We start from the raw sequence: 17,419 nt of genomic DNA, 5'->3' as shown, positions 1-17,419 counted from the left end.
AAGCACTGTTCTAAGCGCTGGGGAGGTTACAAGGTGATCAAATTGTCCCATGGGGGGGCTCACAGTTTTCATCCCCATTTTACAGATGAGGTAACTAGGCGCAGAGAAGTTAAGTGACTTGCCCAAAGTCACACAGCTGACAGTTGGCGGGGCCGGGATTTGAACCCATGACCTCTGACTCCAAAGCCCGGGCTCTTTCCACTGAGCCACGCTGCTTGTGCCCTCGGGGAGATGGGGAGTTGCGGGGCAGGGGGGCAACTCCCCCAAAGCCAACTGTTGTTTATCCTCTTTGTGGTTTATCCACGCGGAAGGTCCCAACTTTCCCTTCCTCCTGGTTCTCCCAAATGCCGAGGCCTGGCGGTCTTCGCCGCTGGCCCTCTCCCGGCACAGCCGCCTCCCTGATCCCTCATTATCCACCATTTTGTATTACCCCCAGCCCATCTCCTCCCCATCAGGGTGGCCACTTGGGAGTTGGTGGTACGTCCTTTCCAGCTTGTGGCGTTGATCCTCTTGGGTGCCGCTCAACAACCACTCCCCTTCCATCACCAGGAGCAGTTCCTGCAGGCCGGGTGAGGGCATCGGGAGAGGACGTCGGGTGAGGACGTCGGGAGAGGACGTCAGGTGAGGACACCGTGGAGAGGAGGAGCTGGAGCGGCAGCTGCCCTCCGTACTCCTGCCCACGGAGCAGTTGGCACGGGGAGGCGGGAGCCAGCTGTGCGACTGGCTTCACCCAGATCTCTGGGCTACCGGCCCCTCCCCAGAGAACTCGGGGACCCCCGGTTCCGGGCCCCACTGCAGAGTGCGACCGCTCGGACCCACAAGAACCCAGCAGTGGGGGTCCCTGCGAGGGAGGATGGGTGAGGGAAAAGGAGCAGAACATCAGCTGCGAGAGACGGGTGACTCCCCCGCCGGGGGTCCGGAGCAGCCCCTCACTGCCACCGACACCCATCCCTGCAGTGACGGAGTGCCGGGAGGGGGCTGATCAAGGCCAAGAGCCCGAGGACTCCCCCCCCCACCCCGCCCCGTACCATCGTCATCTTCTCTCACTTCTGTTTCTAGTAGCTTTCACACGGTACCGTTTATTCCCGTTTCTCTATCGGTCCGCCCTCCCCGACTTACACCATGAGACACGGTCAGGATCTGAACTGTTTATTTGGACCTACCCAGTGCTTAGCACGGTACTCAGCACAGAGTAAGCACTTAATAAATACTCTAACAATAATAATGATGACGGTCCCATTCCCACCTCCCAGGAGAGACAAACCCGCTTAACTCCACTGCGTGGAAATGCCTCTCTTGATTCTGGCTGACCAAGGCCCACCCCCGGCAGCCCCCTTTCTCGGGCTCACGTGAACTCGGAAAACACCAAGGGACCCGGGCCCCCACGGTGATGTCTTCTCGTGAGCTCTCTGTGGGCAGGGATCGTTTCCACCCACTCTGTTGGACTGTTCTCTTCCAAGTGCTTGGGACAGAGTACAGTGTTCTGCACTTGGTAAGCTCTCAATAAGTACCACTGATTAATTGATTTGGGACAAAAACCCGAGAGGGGTGGGAGGGAGGGCTTCTGGAGTCCCACCCCCCAACCAACTCACTCACAGCCAAGGCTCCCAGGAGAATGGGGTGGTCTGGGACTCCATTCGGGAGGGTCAGAAGCTTCAGCTTCTGGAATCTTATTGCCCGTCCCATGGGAAATCAAGAGCGGCAGTTGGATGTGGGCAGACTTAGCCCCTGGAGGAGTGGGTCGGTGTGGGGGGCAGGAGGTGGTGGGCATGACTGGGAGACCTTTCACCACTAAGGCACAGATTCACAGACATTGAAGGTTGGCTCTAAACCATATGGTCGTTCCCGCCCGCCCCCCCCCAAAAAAACCTGAGACTCCAGGGGCAAGCAGAGAAGGGGGAGCTACCTGCACGCTTGAAAGGAGGAAGAGACCATACTTCAGCCCAGCCCCTCTCCCCGATTTGGCCCGCACGGACTTCTGCCAACAGCTGCAGGTTGCGATGGACCGACCACCAACCGCCGACCGAATGCGCTTCAAGCTCCCAGCTGTGGCCTTGGGCTTCTTCTTCCAGGAAACTCGGGATCCTCCTCGGGCATAAGGCCTGCCCGCCCACAGGGCTCCTGCCCCGGACTGGACTGAGTCTGAACCGTGGTTATGGGCTGTACACAGGTAAGATGGCTCTTCCCAGGAACAGAAGAAATCCCCCCCCCACCCAAAAAAAGCTCCCAGGAAAGGCAGCGAGGACCCCTGGGGCTGCTACAATGCCTCGGGGCTCCTCTAAGGAAAAACCAGGACATCAGACAAACACGCTGGGGTGAGGTAGGGGCCGGGTGGGAATGTTTGAGGGCCGGGGTGCCCGCAGAGGGGCAGACCTATGGTAGGAAGTCGAGACGGCCAACTCCTCTGATCAGGATACGCGGAGCATCCTTGCCTGGCCCTGCTTGGTACTGGGACTTTTCCTAAATAGGAAGCTCTGACCGGGCATTTTTTCTGCCTCCTCTGGCCGTGGCAGCGATGAGACAACTGCTAGATTTTTCTGAATGAAGAGATGGAGGGGTGGCTTCTGAGGACCCTGACAGCCCCAGGCAGCTCTCCCCGCCTCACCTGTCTGGGAAGGTCGGGATGGAGGGTCCCGGGAAGGGGGTTGGATCCTATAGCCTGAATCCTCCGGGCCGGGGAGTGCCCAGAGGGGCAGCGGGAGTACCTCCAGAGGGGGGGTTGCGGGGCCCGTGCCCCCTCCCCCTCTTCAGGATCCCGGTCAGGGCCTAGGCTCCCGGGGTGCTGTAGAGCGGCCTATGACAGGGTGCATGAGGTTCTGGGTGATGCGTCAGGGGGCTGGATACTCACCCCCTCCCCATCCTCCGGCCAGGGCCTGGGCTCTCGGAGAGCTGGAGTGGAGCTCCGGGGTGTGGAGGGGGTGTACTTCTCAGTGATGTGTCGGGAGGCTGGGCCTTGCCCCCTCCTCCCCCTCCTTTGGCCAGGGGCCGGTGCGGGTCAGGTCCTGGGTGGCCGGGGTGCAGCAGGGTGTCATCCGGCAGGGTGCACGAGGTTCTGGGGGATGTGTCGGGGGCTGGGTCCTTGCCCCCTCCCCTTCCTCCGGCCAGCCAGGGCGAGTCTCGGTCAGGTCCTGGGCCCTCAGGGTGCTGTGGGGCAGACTATGGAGGGGTGCACGAGGTTCTGGGTGTTGTGTCAGGGGGCTGGGTCCTCACCCCCTCCTCCTCCTCCGGCCGGCCGGGGCAGGTCCTGGGTCAGGTCCTGGGCATCCGGGGTGCGGCGGGGCATCATCCGGCAGGGTGCACGAGGTTCTGGGTGATGTGTCAGGGGGCCGGGTCCCGGCCCCCTCCCCATCCTCCGGCCAGGACGGGTCCCGGGTCAGGTCCTAGGCGTCCGGGGGGCGGCGGGGCGGCGTGGTCCGGCCGGGTGGGCGAGGTTCTCGGTGGTGTAGGCGACGAGCAGGCAGATGCCCACGAGCATGACGCAGATGGCCCCTCCGACGGCGGTCACGGCGACCACCGGGTCCCGCAGGGCGGCGGGCTGGGCGGCGAACTCCACGCAGTCGGCGTCGGGGGCCGGCGGGTGGTCAGGGCGGGAGGGCCGGCCGCGCAGGGGCCGCAGCAGGGGCCGCAGGCACAGGCGGTAGCGCACGCTGTCGTGCAGGTCGGGCACGAGGTAGTCGCGGCAGGCGGCGCCGAGCTGGACGCGGTCGCACTGGAAGCGCGTGTAGGCCCCGCGCCAGGAGCAGGTGAGGGCGAAGCCGCGGAGGCGGGCGGGGGGCGCGGCGGGCGGGGGGCCCCACTGCAGCAGCACGCTGCTGTTGCGCAGGACGTTGGCCACCAGCGAGCGGCCGGCCGAGCGGAACACCTGGCACCCGCGGCGCGGGCAGCGGAAATCCCGCTGCGGGGCGCGGAAGCACAGCCGGGAGGCCCCCGCCCCGGGCCCGGTGCCCAGCACCTTGTAGGGGCACCATGGGGGGTCGGCCTCCGCCGGGCCCACCGCCGGGTCGCAGCCCCCCGGGACCAGGAGGCCCAGCAGCGCGGGGAGCACCGGAGGCCACAGCATCGCCCCTCCGCAAGGGTCAGGGGTCAGGGGTCAGGGGAAGGTCACGCGCACAGCATCCCAGCGCAGGGCCCTGGGAGGGCTCAGGGGAAGGTCATGCGCGCAGCATCCCAGCGCCTAGCGCAGGGCTCTGCACGCGGTAACTAAGCACTCAATCAATACGGTGGGATGATGGAAGTATCCGCATCCTCCACAGCATCCTCCGCCTCCTCCTCCTCCGCAGCATCCTCCGCAGGACCGGCTCTTCGGGTGGGGCGGGAGTGGGGGGCCGAGCCCCGCAGACCCTTCCTCCCGGCTCGGGGGTCCGGCTGGGGGGTGAGGGGGGGGTCCGTGGTCCGGTGGGGGTCCGGCTGGAGGCCTGGGGGGGGCCGGGCCAGCAGCAGCAGGTCCTTTCCCTCTGGATGGGCCCGGCCCTCCTGCCCAAGGCCGGAGAGGGGAAAAAGGGAAAAAAGGGGGAAAAGGGGAAGGGACTTGGCCAATCCCAGAGACGAGCCGAGTGCCCTCCCCCTTTTCCCCACCCCCTTTGGCCTCCCCCTCCCCAGTGCGGGGCGGACACACACACACACGCACGCACACACACACACACACACACACACACACACACACGCAGAGACACTCAGAGACACAGAGACAGAGAGAGCGGCCCCGCCCGACTTAACCCGCTCCCGGCTGCGAGGCTCCACTCATTCATTCATTTATTCATTCATTCATTCATGACCAATTCGGCAACAGATGTGTTCATTCATCCATCCAATCGCATTCGTCGAGGGCCGACTGCGGGCGGAGCGCTGGGCTAAGCGCTCGGAAAGCACAATTCGGCAGCAGATAATAATAATAATAATGATCGCATTTATTAAGCGCTTACTGTGTGCAAAGCACTGTTCTAAGCGCTGGGGAGGTTACCAGGTGATCAGGTTGTCCCACGGGGGGCTCCCAGTCTTCATCCCCATTTTACAGATGAGGGAACTGAGGCCCAGAGAAGTGAAGTGACTTGCCCAAAGTCACACGGCTGACAATTGGCGGCGCCGGGATTTGAACCCATGACCTCTGACTCCAAAGCCCGGGCTCTTTTTCACTGAGCCAAGCTGCTTCGGCACAGCATAAGCATGCATTCAGTCATTCATAATGATGAATGATGAATGAATGAATGACGAATGATAATAATGATGAGATGGGCCTTCAAGTACCTACTGAGAGCTCACCTCCTCCAGGAGGCCTTCCCAGACTGAGCCCCCTCCTTCCTCTCCCCCTCCTCCCCCTCTCCATCCCTCCCGCCTTCCCTCCCCCACAGCACCTGTATATACGTATATATGTTTGTACGGATTTATTACTCTATTTATTTATTTATTTTACTTGTACATATCTATTCTATTTTATTTTGTTAATATGTTTGGTTTTGTTCTCTGTCTCCCCCTTCTAGACTGTGAGCCAACTGTTGGGTTGGGACTGTCTCTATATGTTGCCAACTTGTACTTCCCAAGCGCTTAGTACAGTGTTCTGCACACAGTAAGCACTCAATAAATACGATTGATTGATTGATTCAAGGCCCTACTGAGAGCTCACCTCCTCCAGAAGGCCTTCCCAGACTGAGCCCCTTCCTTCCTCTCCCCCTCCTCCCTCGCTCCATCCCCCCCGCCTTACCTCCTTCCCTCCCCCACAGCACCTGTATATATGTATATGTGTTTGTACGGATTTATACTCTATTTATTTATTTATTTTACTTGTACATATCTATTGTATTTATTTTATTTTGTTAATATGTTTGGTTTTGTTCTCTGTCTTCCCCTTCTAGACTGTGAGCCCACTGTTAGGTAGGGACTGTCTCTCTATGTTGCCAACTTGTACTTCCCAAGTGCTTAGTCCAGTGTTCTGCACACAGTAAGCGCTCAATAAATATGATTGATTGATTGATTGATGAAATCTGCGAAGTGCTTACTACTTGCCAAGCACTGTTCTCCATTCAGTCGTATTTCTCGGGCGCCAACTGTGTGCGGAGCACTGGGCTAAATGCTTGGAAGGGACAATTAGGAGAAGCAGCGTGGCTCAGTGGAAAGAGCCCGGACTTTGGAGTCAGAGGTCATGGGTTCAAATCCCAGCTCCACTAACTGTCAGCTGTGTGACATTGGGCAAGTCACTTCACTTCTCTGTGCCTCAGTTCCCTCATCTGTAAAATGGGGGTTGACTGTGAGCCCCACGTGGGACAACCTGATCACCTTGTAACCTCTCCAGTGCTTAGAATAGTGCTTTGCACATAGTAAGCACTTAATAAATGCCATTATTATTTATTATTATTGATTCAGCAACAGGTGCATTCATTCATTCATATTTGTACTTCCCAAGCACTTAGTACAGTGCTCTGCATACAGTAAGTGCTCAATAAATACAATTGAATGAATATTGAGCGCCGACTGTGTGCGGAGCACTGGACTAAACGCTTGGAAAGGATAATTCGGCAACATGCATTCATTCATTCATAATAATAATAATAATAATAATAATGATGGCATTTGTTAAGCGCTTACTACATGCCAAGCACTGTTCTTCATTCAATCGTATTTATTGAGCACCGACTGTGTGCGGAGCACTGGGCTAAGCGCTTGGAAAGGACAATTCGGCAACAGGTGCATTCATTCATTCATTCATTCATTCTTTCAATCGTATTTATTGAGCACTTACTGTGTGCCGAGCACTGTACTAAGCGCTTGGGAAGTACAAGTTGTCAACATATAGAGACGGTCCCTACCCAACAGCGGGCTCACATTCTAGAAGGTGGAGACAGACAACAAAACAAAACATATTAACAAAATAAAATAAATAAATAATTAGAATAGTAAATATGTACAAGTAAAATAAATAGAGTAATAAATATGTACAAACATATATACATATATGCAGGTCATATATATGTATATACTATATACATATATATAGAAAGTGCTTAATAAATGCCATCATTAGTATTATTAGAATCCATGACCTCTGACTCCCAAGCCCGGGCTCTTACACTGAGTCATTTATTGAACGCTTACTGTGTGCGGAGCACTAGGCTAAGCGCTTGGAAAGGACAATTTGGCAACAGATGCATTCATTCACTCATAATAATAATAGTGATGGCATTTGTTAAGCGCTTACTGTGTGCCAAGCACTGTTCTTCATTCAATCGTGTTTATTGGGCGCTTACTGCATGCACAGCCCTGGACTAAGCACTTGGAAAGGACAATTTGGCATTCATTCATTCATTCATAATAATAATAGTGATGGCATTTGTTAAGCGCTGTGTGCCAAGCACTGTTCTTCATTCAGTCGTGTTTATCGGGCGCTTTCTGCGTGCAGAGCACTGGGCTAAGCGCTTGGAAAGGACAATTCGGCATTCATTCACTCATAATAATAATAGTGATGGCATTTGTTAAGCGCTTACTGTGTGCCAAGCACTGTTCTTCATTCAATCATGTTTATCGGGAGCTTACTGCTTGCAGAGCACTGGACTAAGCGCTTGGGAAGGACAATTCGGCATTCATTCACTCATAATAATAATAGTGATGGCATTTGTTAAGCGCTTACTGAGTGCCAAGCATTGTTCTTCATTCAATCGTGTTTATCGGGCGCTTACTGTGTGCAGAGCACTGGACTAAGCGCCTGGAAAGGACAATTCGGCATTCATTCACTCATAATAATAATAGTGATGGCATTTGTTAAGCGCTTACTGTGTGCCAAGCACTGTTCTTCATTCAATCGTGTTTATCGGGCGCTTACTGCGTGCAGAGCACTGGATTAAGCGCTTGGAAAGGACAATTCGGCATTCATTCATTCATTCATAATAATAATAGTGATGGCATTTGTTAAGCGCTTACTGTGTGCCAAGCACTGTTCTTCATTCAATCGTGTTTATTGGGTGCTTACTGCGTGCAGAGCATCATCATCATCATCATCAATTGTATTTATTGAGCGCTTACTGAGTGCAGACCACTGTACTAAGCGCTTGGGAAGTACAAGTTGGCAACATATAGAGACAGTCCCTACCCAACAGTGGGCTCACAGTCTAAAAGGGGGAGACAGAGAACAAAACCAAACATACTAACAAAATAAAATAAATAGAATAGATATGCACAAGTAAAATAAATAAATAAATAAATAGAGTAACAAACATGTACAAACATATATACATATATACAGGAAGCATATATACAGGAAGCATATATACAGAGCACTGGACTAAGCGCTTGGAAAGGACAATTCGGCATTCATTCATTCATAATAATAACAGTGATGGCATTTATTAAGCGCTTACTGTGTGCCAAGCACTGTTCTTCATTCAATCGTGTTTATTGGGCGCTTACTGCGTGCAGAGCACTGGACTAAGTGCTTGGAAAGGACAATTCGGCATTCATTCATTCATAATAATAATAGTGATGGCATTTGTTAAGCGCTTACTGTGTGCCAAGCACTGTTCTTCATTCAGTTGTGTTTATTGGGTGCTTTCTGCGTGCAGAGCACTGGACTAAGCGCTTGCAAAGGACAATTCGGCATTCATTCACTCATGATAATAATAGTGATGGCATTTGTTAAGTGCTTACTGTGTGCCAAGCACTGTTCTTCATTCAATCGTGTTTATCGGGCGCTTACTGCGTGCAGAGCACTGGACTAAGCGCTTGGAAAGGACAATTCAGCATTCATTCACTCATAATAATAATAGTGATGGCATTTGTTAAGCGCTTACTGTGTGCCAAGCACTGTTCTTCATTCAATCGTGTTTATTGGGCGCTTACTGCATGCAGAGCACTGGACTAAGCGCTTGGAAAGTACAATTAGGCAACAGATACAGCCCCTATCCAACAACAGGTTCACAGCCTTGGAGGGGGAGACAGGCGACACAACAGTCAAACAGACAGGCATCACTAGCATCGGAATAGAGACATAGAATTATGTCTCTATTATTATATTCACCTGTATATATGTATATATGTTTGTACATATTTATTACTCTATTTATTTATTTATTTTTGTACATATCTATTCTATTTATTTTATTTTGTTAGTATGTTTGGTTTTGTTCTCTGTCTCCCCCTTTTAGACTGTGAGCCCACTGTTGGGTAGGGACTGTCTCTAGATGTTGCCAACTTGTACTTCCCAAGCGCTCTGCACACAGTAAGCGCTCAATAAATACGATTGATTGATAGAATTATAGCTATAGACACACCATGAATAAAATAGAGTAATAAACATGTACAAATATACAAAGTGCTGTGGGGAGGGGAAGGGGGTAGGGAGAGGGAAGGAGTCGGGGCGATGGGGAGGGGAGGAGGAGCAGAGGAAAAGGGGGGGGCTCAGTCTGGGAAGGCCTCCTGGAGGAGGTGAGCTCTCAGTAGGGCTTTGAGGCTTCAGCTGCTGGGGAGGTGGGAGGGGAGGGAGGGGTGGCTGGAGTACTATATATATATATATATATATTATATATGTATACTATATATACTATATATGTATATGTATATATGTATACTATCTGTGTATATACTATATATGTGTGACCTGTATATGTGTATATATGTTTGTACACATTTCTTACTCTATTTATTTTACTTGTACATATTTACTATTCCATTTATTTATTTTATTTTGTGAATATGTTTTGTTTTGTTGCCTGTCTCCCCCTTCTAGACTGTGAGCCTGCTGTTGGGTAGGGACCGTCTCTAGATGTTGCCAATTTGGACTTCCCAAGCGCTTAGTCCAGTGTTCTGCACACGGTAAGCGCTCGATAAATACGATTGAATGAATGAATGAATGGAGGGGTTCCCCTCCCCACCATACTTGTTTTGGGTTGTTGTCCATCTCCCCCTTCTAGACTGTGAGCTTGTGGTTGGGTAGGGACCATCTCTGTTGATGAATTGGACTTTCCAAGCGCTTAGTACAGTGCTCTGCACACAGTAAGCGCTCAATAAATACAATTGAATGAATGAATGAATGAATGAATAAATGAACCTCGCCCCACTCGGAGCCTCAGTCTCCACTTCAGCATGGCTCAGTGGAAAGAGCCCGGGCTTGGGAGTCAGAGGTCACGGGTTCTAATCCTGGCTCCACCACTTGTCAGCTGTGTAACTTTAGGCAAGTCACTTAACTTCTCTGGGCCTCAGTTCCCTCCTCTGTAGAATGGGGATGAAGACTGGGAGCCCCACGTGGGACAACATGATCACCTTGTACCCTCCCCAGCGCTTAGAACAGTGCTTTGCACATAGTAAGTGCTTAACAAATGCCATCATCATCATCATTATTATTATTATTATTATTATTAATAATTGCTTGCTATGTACCAGACACTGTTCTAAGCAATGGGGCTTGGAATTTGTTGTGTAATTGTACTTTCCTAGCACTTAGTACAATGCTCTGCACACAGTAAGCGCCGATTGAGTGAATGAGTCAGAGGTCATTCATTCATTCAATTGTATTTATTGAGCACTTACTGTGTGCAGAGCACTGTACTAAGTGCTTGGGAAGTACATGTTGGCAACATATAGAGACAGTCCCACAGTCTAGAAGGGGGAGACAGAGAACAAAACAAAACATATTAACAAAATAAAATACATAGAATAAATATTTACAAGTAAAATAAATAAATAAATAAATAAATGAATGAATAAATAAATAAATAAATAGAGTAATTTCCAATCCCTGCTCTGCCGCTTGTCTGCCATATGGCCTTGGGCAAGTCATTGCAAATCCATGGGCCTCTGTTCCCTCATCTGCAAAATGGGGGTTGAGACCGTGAGCCTCAAGTGGAACAGGGTCTGTCTCCAACATGACTTGCTTGTATCCACCCCAGCGCTTAGTACAGTGCCTGGCACATAGCACTTAACAAATACCACACATACATACAAGTTAGATTGGATGCAGTCCCTGCACCCCATAGTCCCTGTCCTCCTGTCTCTCCCCACTGCAGTCTATACTTCACACTGCTGCCTGGATCATCTCTGTGCAGAAACGCTCTGGGCATGTTACTCCCCTCCTCAAAAATCTCCAGTGGCTACCAATCAATCCACGCATCAGGCAGAAACTCCTCACCCTGGGCTTCAAGGCTGTCCATCACCTCACCCCCTCCTACCTCACCTCCCTTCTCTCCTTCTCCAGCCCAGCCCGCACCCTCCGCTCCTCTGCCGCTCACCTCCTCACCGTGCCTCGTTCTTGCCCGCCCCACCATCGACCCCCGGCCCACGTCCTCCCCCTGGCCTGGAATGGCCTCCCTCTGCCCATCCGCCAAGCTAGCTCTCTTCCTCCCTTCAAAGCCCTACTGAGAGCTCACCTCCTCCAAGAGGCCTTCCCAGACTGATCCCCCTTTTTCCTCTCCTCCTCCCCATCCCCCCTGCCCTACCTCCTTCCCCTCCCCACAGCACTTGTATATATGTTTGTATAGATTTATTACTCTATTTATTTGACTTGTACATATTTACTATTCTATTTATTTTGTTAATGATGTGCATCTAGCTTTACTTCTATTTATTCTGATGACACCCGTCCACATGTTTTGTTGCCTGTCTCCCCCTTCTAGACTGTGAGCCCGTTGTTGGGTAGGGACCGTCTCTATCTGTTGCCAACTTGTACTTCCCAAGCGCTTAGTACAGTGCTCTGCACACAGTAAGCGCTCAATAAATACAATTGAATGAATGAATAAATGAATGTAGGGCTCACAGTCTTAATCACCATTTTACAGATGAGGGAACTGAGGTCCAGAGAAGTGAATTGACTTGCCCAAGGTCACACAGCAGCCGGGATTAGGACCCGTGACCTTCTGACTCCCAAGCCCGGGCTTTATCCAGGACTGAAAAGATAATAATAATGATAATGATGGTATTTGTTCATTCTTTCATTCATTCATTCATTCAATAGTATTTATTGAGCGCTTACTGTGTGCAGAGCACTGTACTAAGCGCTTAGAAAGTACAATTCGGCAACAAATAGAGACAATCCCTACCCAACAACAGGCTCACAGTCTTAAGCTCTTACTATGTGCCAAGCACTGTTCTAAGCACTAGGATAGATACAAGGTAATCAGGTTGTCCCACGTGGGGCTCACAGTCTTAATCCCCATTTTAAAGATGAGGTAACTGAGGCACAGAGAACTTAAGTGACTTGCCCAAGGTCACTTAGCCGACAAGTGGCAGAGCCGGGATTAGAACCCACGACCTCTGACTCCCAAGCCCAGGCTCTTCCCACTAAGCCAGTCCCCTGTATCGTAATGTCCAAAGCATTTAATACAGTGCTCTCCACACAGCACTCAATAAATATGATTATCTTTTAGACTGTGAGCCCACTGTTGGGTAGGGACTGTCTCTATATGTTGCCAACTTGTACTTCCCAAGCGCTTAGTACAGTGCTCTGCACACAGTAAGCGCTCAATAAATACCACTGATTGATTGATTGATTGATTGATTGACTAAGCCACGCTGCTTCCCTCCTGGACCAAAGATGGGTCTGGGCCCGCACCCTAGATGCCCCCTCAGCAAATGGGTGAGCTCGCTGTTGAGTAGGGACCGTCTCTATATGTTGCCAGCTTGTACATCCCAAGCGCTTAGTACAGTGCTCTGCACACAGTAAGCGCTCAATAAATACGATTGAATGAATGAATTAATTAATGAAATGGGTACAGGTGCCTATTAGACACTGGGGAACTTGCTCCGTTATTTCTTTTATTAATGGTACTTTCATTCGATCGCATTTATTGAGCGCTTACTGTGTGCAGAGCACTGTACCAAGCACCCGGGAAAGTACAATACAGCAATAAAGGGAGACCATCCCTGTCCACAACGAACTTATCTTAAGCGCTTACTAGGTGCCAAGCACTGTTCCAAGCGCTGAGGTAGATACAAGGAAATCAGTTTGGACAAAGTCCCTGTTCCACATGGGGCTCACACTCTTAATCCCCATTTTCCGGCCAAGGAACAGAAGCCCAGAGAAGTGAAGTGTCCAAGGGGACACAGCTGACATTTGGCGAGGGGGAGATTAGAACCCATGACCTTCCTACTTCCAAGCCCCTGCTCTATCCATTATCCCTGCATATATGTATATATGTTTGTACATATTTATTACTCTATTTATTTATTCATTTTATTTGTACATATCTATTCTATTTATTTTATTTTGTTAGTATGTTTGGTTTTGTTCTCTGTCTCCCCCTCTTAGACTGTGAGCCCACTGTTGGGTAGGGACTGTCTCTATATGTTGCCAATTTGTACTTCCCAAGCGCTTAGTACAGTGCTCTGCACATAGTAAGCGCTCAATAAATGCGATTGATGATGATGATGATGATTAAGCCACACTGCTTCTCTGAGGTCAGACCGTAGGTAGCACTTTCTGACTGATCCCCGGGGTAGGAGCGTCTGCTGGATCTCCGCTCTGGTTTGGAGCAGGGAGATGGATAGGACGGCAAGATCCTGAGAGGCTTGGCCGTGTGTTAGGCGAGGAGGAGGCTCTGGCATTCCCAAGTGTCCGGGCATCACTCTTTGGGTGCCCGCCGGATCCCTGCTTCTGGAAGCAAGGATCTCTCATCCGGGCGGGAAGTGATAGGAGTGTGGTGACCAAGGGAAGGCCCTCCCGGAGGATTTCCCGCCAGGGATGGGTGAGGGAAGGACAGAACAGAGTTAGCGGAAAAGCCAGAGCCCTGGGGTCTAGGGTGAGGGCTGGGCCCAGAGTCCCAAGTCTGTGCTTGTAGCTAATAATAATAATAATAATAATGGTATTTGTTAAGCGCTTACTATGTGCCAAGCACTGTTCTAAGCACAGGGGTAGCTACAAGGTGATCAGGTTGTCCCACGTGGAGCTCACAGTCTTAATCCCCATTTTACAGATGAGGGAACTGAGAATAATAACGATCGTATTTGTTAAGCGCTTACTATGTGCCAAGCACTGTTCTAAGCACAGGGGTAGCTACAAGGTGATCAGGTTGTCCCACGTGGAGCTCAAAGTCTCAATCCCCATTTTACAGATGAGGGAACTGAGAATAATAACGATCGTATTTGTTAAGTGCTTACTATATGCCAAGCACTGTTCTAAGCACTGGGGGAGATACAAGGTAATCAGGTTGTCCCACGTGGAGCGCACAGTCTTAATCCCCATTTTACAGATGAGGGAACTGAGGCCCAGAGAATAATAACGATCGTATTTGTTAAGCGCTTACTATGTGCCAAGCACTGTTCTAAGCACTGGGGGAGATACAAGGTAATCAGGTTGTCCCACGTGGAGCTCGCAGTCTTAATCCCCATTTTACAGATGAGGGAACTGAGGCCCAGAGAATAATAATGATCTTATTTGTTAAGCGCTTACTATGTGCCAAGCACTGTTCTAAGCACTGGGGGAGATACAAGGTAATCAGGTTGTCCCACGTGGTGCTCAAAGTCTCAATCCCCATTTTACAGATGAGGGAACTGAGAATAATAACGATCGTATTTGTTAAGTGCTTACTATGTGCCAAGCACTGTTCTAAGCACTGGGGGAGATACAAGGTAATCAGGTTGTCCCACGTGGAGCACACAGTCTTAATCCCCATTTTACAGATGAGGGAACTGAGGCACAGAGAATAATAACGATCGTATTTGTTAAGCGCTTACTATGTGCCAAGCACTGTTCTAAGCACTAGGGGGGATACAAGATGATCAGGTTGCCCCACATGGAGCTCAAAGTCTTAATCCCCATTTTACAGATGAGGGAACTGAGGCACAGAGAAGTGGAGTGACTTGCCCAAAGTCACACAACTGACAAGTGGCAGGGTCGGGATTAGAACCCATGACCTCTGACTCCCAAAACCCGGGCTCTTTCCACTAAACCACAGAGCCAGGGCCCCGGACCCATCCTTTCAGTCCTGGCTAGAGCACGGGCCTGGGAGTAGAAGGTCATGGGTTCTAATTCCCGCTCCGCCACCTGTCTGCTGTGTGACCTTGGGCAAGTCACTTAGCTTCTTTGAGCCTCAGTTACCTCATCTGTAAAATGGGGATTGAGACTGTGAGCCCCACGTGGGACAGGGGCTGTGTCCAACCCAAGTTGTTTCTACCCCATTGCTTAGAACTGCGCTTGGCACATAGTAAGTGTTTAAGAAGTACCATAATTATTATATCTGTAATTTATTTGTTGATATTAATGTCTGTCTCCCCCTCTAGACTGTAAACTCAATTTGGGCCGGGGATGCCTGTTTATTGTAGTATTGTACTCTCCCAAGCACTTAGTACAGTCTCCCCACAGCACTTGTGTATATTCGTACATATTTATTACTCTATTTTATTAATGATGTTTGTAGTTCTCTAATTCTATTTATTCTGATGGTATTGACGCCTGTCTACTTGTTTTGTTTTGTTGTCTGTCTCCCCCTTCTAGACAGTGAGCCCGTTGTTGGGAAGGGATTGTCTCTGTTGCCGAATTGTACTTTCCAAGCGCTTAGTACAGTGCTCTGCACACAGTAAGCGCTCAATAAATACGATTGAATGAATGAATACAGTGCTGTGGACGCATGAGGTGCTCAAAGAATACGATTGAATTCGTATTGAATGAATAAATGAATGAATGAATGAATGAATGAATGAATGAATGAATGAATGAATGAGTGAATGAATGAGTGAATAAATACTGGGCCAGGTGCCCAGACCCATCCTCTCAGTTACTGGGCCAGAGGCTCATCCTTCATGGGGAAGCAGCGTGGCTCAGTGGAAAGAGCCCGGGCTTTGGAGTCAGAGGCCGTGGGTTCAAATCCTGGCTCTGCCACTTGTCAGCTGTGTGACTTTGGGCAAGTCACTTCACTTCTCTGGGCCTCAGTTCCCTCATCTGTAAAATGGGGATGAAGACTGTGAGCCCCTCGTGGGACAACCTGATAACCTTGTATCTACCCAGCGCTTAGAACAGTGCTTTGCACATAGTAAGCGCTTAACAAATACCATTATTATTATTATTATTATTCAAACGTATTTATGGAGCACTTACTGTGTGCAGAGCTTACTGCCCATCCTCAATCAGGCTGGGGGATGCTGGGATCTGTATGCCTCTACTTGGGCGTTCCCAGAAGCTCTCACACAGCCCTTTCTTTACCCCACAAAGGCCCAGAGGGCTACTTACCAACAGGCCAGGACTCAACCAGATGTGGCCTAATGGATAGAGCACAAACTGGGAGTCAGAGGATCACGGATCTCAACTTAGCTCCACCACAGAATAATAATAATAATGGCATTTATTAAGTGCTTACTATGTGCAAAGCACTGTTCTAAGTGCTTGGGGAGGTACAAGGTGATCAGGTTGTCCCTTGGGGGGCTCACGGTCTTCATCCCCATTTTACAGATGAGGGAACTGAGGCGCAGAGAAGCGAAGTGACTTGCCCAAAGTCACACAGCTGACAATTGGCAGGGCCGGAATTTGAACCCCTGACCTCCGATTCCAAAGCCTGGGCTCTTTCCACTGAGCCATGCTGCTTATCACATGTCTGCTGTGTGACCTTGGGCAAGTCACTTCATCTCCCTGTGCCGCAGTTACCTCTTCTGTAAAATGGGGATTAAGAGTGTGAGCCCCATGTGGATTCTGTACATAATAAGCACTCAATCAATACCATTGACAGATTGGTTGATGTGAGACATGGGACTGTATCTAACCTCATTCGCTTGGATCAACCCCGGTGCTTAGTACAGTGGCTGGCACAGAGTAAGTGCCTAACACTGTGAGCCCACCTTCTAGACTGTGAGCACACTGTTGGGTAGGGACCATCTCTATATGTTGCCAACTTGTACTTCCCAAGCGCTTAGTACAGCGCTCAATAAATACGATTGAATGAATGAATGAATGAATGAATGAATGAATGAATGAATGAATGAAAGAGAGGTTGTAGCAGCTGATCAGACTTGAAGAGCTCCTCTCCTGGGGGTGACTTTTGGATCTTGGGGGAGAAGGGAGGCACAGCTTGAAGAGCCAGCAGTCTGGGGGCAGTGAGGGGGTCTGTCCCGCTCGGTCCGATGCCCCCCTGGACCTTCAGCAAGGACAGTCTCCATCACCTTGCCCCCTCCTACCTCACCTCCCTTCTCTCCTTCTCCAGCCCAGCCCGCACCCTCCGCTCCTCTGCCGCTAATCTCCTCACCGTACCTCGTTCTCGCCTGTCCCGCCATCGACCCCCCGGCCTACGTCCTCCCCCGGGCCACGAATGCCCTGCTCCCTCTGCCCATCCGCCAAGCTAGCTCTCTTCCTCCCTTCAAGGCCCTACTGAGAGCTCACCTCCTCCAGGAGGCCTTCCCAGACTGAGCCCCTTCCTTCCTCTCCCCCTCGTCCACCTCTCCATCCCCCACATCTTACCTCCTTCCCTTCCCCACTGCACCTGTATATATGTATATATGTTTGTACATATTTGTTACTCTA

General features: G+C 50.6%; 1 protein-coding gene across 1 annotated transcript; it reads right to left on the bottom strand.

Moving 5' to 3' along the window:
- Positions 1 to 1,133: 1,133 nt before the first annotated feature.
- On the bottom strand, positions 1,134 to 4,471 carry FNDC10 (fibronectin type III domain containing 10). The gene has a single exon (XM_038746837.1). It carries the CDS (start codon positions 4,058 to 4,060, stop codon positions 3,374 to 3,376), a length of 687 nt encoding a protein of 228 aa, XP_038602765.1. The 5' UTR covers positions 4,061 to 4,471; the 3' UTR covers positions 1,134 to 3,373.
- Positions 4,472 to 17,419: the final 12,948 nt, after the last annotated feature.

The sequence above is a fragment of the Tachyglossus aculeatus genome, chromosome 5, assembly GCF_015852505.1.
Source record: "Tachyglossus aculeatus isolate mTacAcu1 chromosome 5, mTacAcu1.pri, whole genome shotgun sequence".
NCBI lineage: Eukaryota > Metazoa > Chordata > Mammalia > Monotremata > Tachyglossidae > Tachyglossus > Tachyglossus aculeatus.
The sequence above is the reverse complement of the archived record's forward strand: the minus strand, read 5'-3'. Positions and strand labels throughout refer to the sequence as shown.